The sequence below is a fragment of the Volvox carteri genome, assembly GCF_000143455.1.
Source record: "Volvox carteri f. nagariensis unplaced genomic scaffold VOLCAscaffold_127, whole genome shotgun sequence".
In the NCBI taxonomy this organism is placed as follows: Eukaryota; Viridiplantae; Chlorophyta; class Chlorophyceae; order Chlamydomonadales; family Volvocaceae; genus Volvox; species Volvox carteri.
Window position 1 is genome coordinate 42,230 of NW_003307670.1, and position 1,947 is coordinate 44,176.

The window sequence follows — 1,947 nt, forward strand, 5'->3', positions numbered from 1 at the left end:
CTCCATGATTCTGACGCCGCGGGTTGGCGGAAGCTGCTGCTCGACGGAACAGCTGCCGTGGGCTGTAGCTGAAATGGCGGCAGCGGACGCGCGCTTGCTCTTGATGGTGCGTGAGGCCAAGGGGGACGAGGGGGGTGAGGAGGTGGAGGCGGTCAACGGTCAGCAGGAGGAGGTCATAGGGCCCTTATCGGAGATCGCGGCGATCCTCCTAGCGGAAGGTATTTCACCGGTAGTGCTGCAGCAAATGCTGCCGCCAGGCCAGCCCGGGTCGCCGCCGCCGCCGCCGCTGCCGCCGCCGCTATCACCACGGCAGCTGCAGGAGGGAGTTTCATTCCCCACGGTTCCCCAAGTACCAGAGGAGGCGCGGCAGTGGCAGCCGCCGCTACCACTGCTGCCGTACGCCGCGGCAGCGGATGGTGCTGTACAGCCGGCGGCGGCAATCCCGGCGTACGACGGTCAATGGGTTGCGCTACCAGGCTGTGCACCGCCGCCACCACGGCGGCCGGGGGGAAGCGCCGGCAGCGGCCGGGCCGCCGCCAAGCGGGGACCATCATCGGCGACTGCGGGTTCCATGTACGACAATGACTGGGCTCCCGCCAGCTCAGGCAGGTGTACGGCGTCTGCTGTCGCTACGGATGTCACACATCGCCGCCCCTCGAGCAAGCGTCGTCGTAAAAATGACGGTACGTTCAAACCGTCCAAACCGGCGCTGGCGAATGTGCAGCATATACCGGCCGTACAGCCCGCGTCGTCGTCGCCGACGCTCGTACAACCCCTACCGTCGGCATGCAGCCTCCACCGCGCCGTACAGCCTCCGCCTCCGCCGGCGTCGAGGGCTCGTTTCTCCGTGCTTGGCCGTGACCTCCCGAATGAGTACAGGTGGGGAGGTGAAGGGGCGGGAAGGGGGAGTGGAAGGGGAAGGGGAAGCCCACACAAACAGTGAAGGTGTGTCTTTGGTGGTGGAGGCGAGGGAGGAAGTCCTTGAGGTGGGGTTCTGGTGGGGGCGGTGTGAGCTATAGGTTAGGTTGTAGCTTCGGCGACGAAAAGGTGCCTCTGCTGCCCTCCTCCTCCTCCTCCTCACCCCGCTGCCGCCTGCTGCCGTCCTCCTCCTCCTCGTCGTCGTCCCCCTATCCCGCCTTGCTTGGTCGCCTGGAGACCTCCTGCTCCTGCATGACGTCAACCGCTTATGATGCTTTTGCCCGGTGGCGCTACGTGTGCCGCGTGAATCAAATCGTACTAGTTCAGCTCGCGCTCATTCTCTCTTACTCAACTCGTACTAGGCTTGTACTCGACTCGTACTATACTCCTGACAATACAATACTGTAGGGTTTCGCGTGTTTCGTTTCGTTATGTTGTGTGGACATCCACTCATTCACACTGCATTGCACCCGACCCGATCTGCGTCATGAGCATGATGATGATGATGATGATGCGTTCCGACATACTTCCGTACGACCTGCCTGTTGTACTGCAGGTGGCGCAAGTACGGCGAAAAATGGATCGATGGCATGTGCCGCTCGTACTTCCGGTGCTCTATGTTGTACTGCCCAGCGCGGCTCAGAGCGGAGTGGCGACCCAGCGGCGGCGGCGGCGGCGGCCTTGACGGCAGCGGCGGCGGCAGGGGCAGAGGCGCCAACGCCAGTGGCGGAGGCGCCGGCGAGAGCGGTGGCGGCGACGGCAATGCCGGGGGTTTTATCTTGTGGGTCTCGTACGACGCGCCGCACAACCACCCGCCGCCGCCGCCGCCGCCACAGGAGTCTGAAATCCCGGACAGGGGACGTCAGCAGCCACCCGGAGAGATCTCTCCCCGTGCAACAGCGGACCCGCAAGAAGGCCACGGAGGGCCGCCAGGCACGCAATTAGTGTCGTCCAGTCGTACGGTCGTACAGGATCAAGCTGGAGAGCCGCCGCCGCCGCCACGGCTTATCCTGCCGGTGCATCAGGGGG

The 1,947-nt window shown here is 64.5% G+C and overlaps 1 protein-coding gene across 1 annotated transcript in view; it reads left to right on the plus strand.

Moving 5' to 3' along the window:
* Positions 1 to 4: 4 nt before the first annotated feature.
* Positions 5 to 1,947, plus strand: part of VOLCADRAFT_100570 (uncharacterized protein) — a gene marked incomplete at both ends in the record, with an annotated part of 8,099 nt that continues 6,156 nt past the window's right edge. The window contains 2 exons of the mRNA XM_002959122.1: positions 5 to 879; positions 1,475 to 1,528. Coding sequence (XP_002959168.1) covers positions 5 to 879; positions 1,475 to 1,528 — 929 coding nt within the window. The remainder of the gene's footprint in view (positions 880 to 1,474; positions 1,529 to 1,947) is intronic.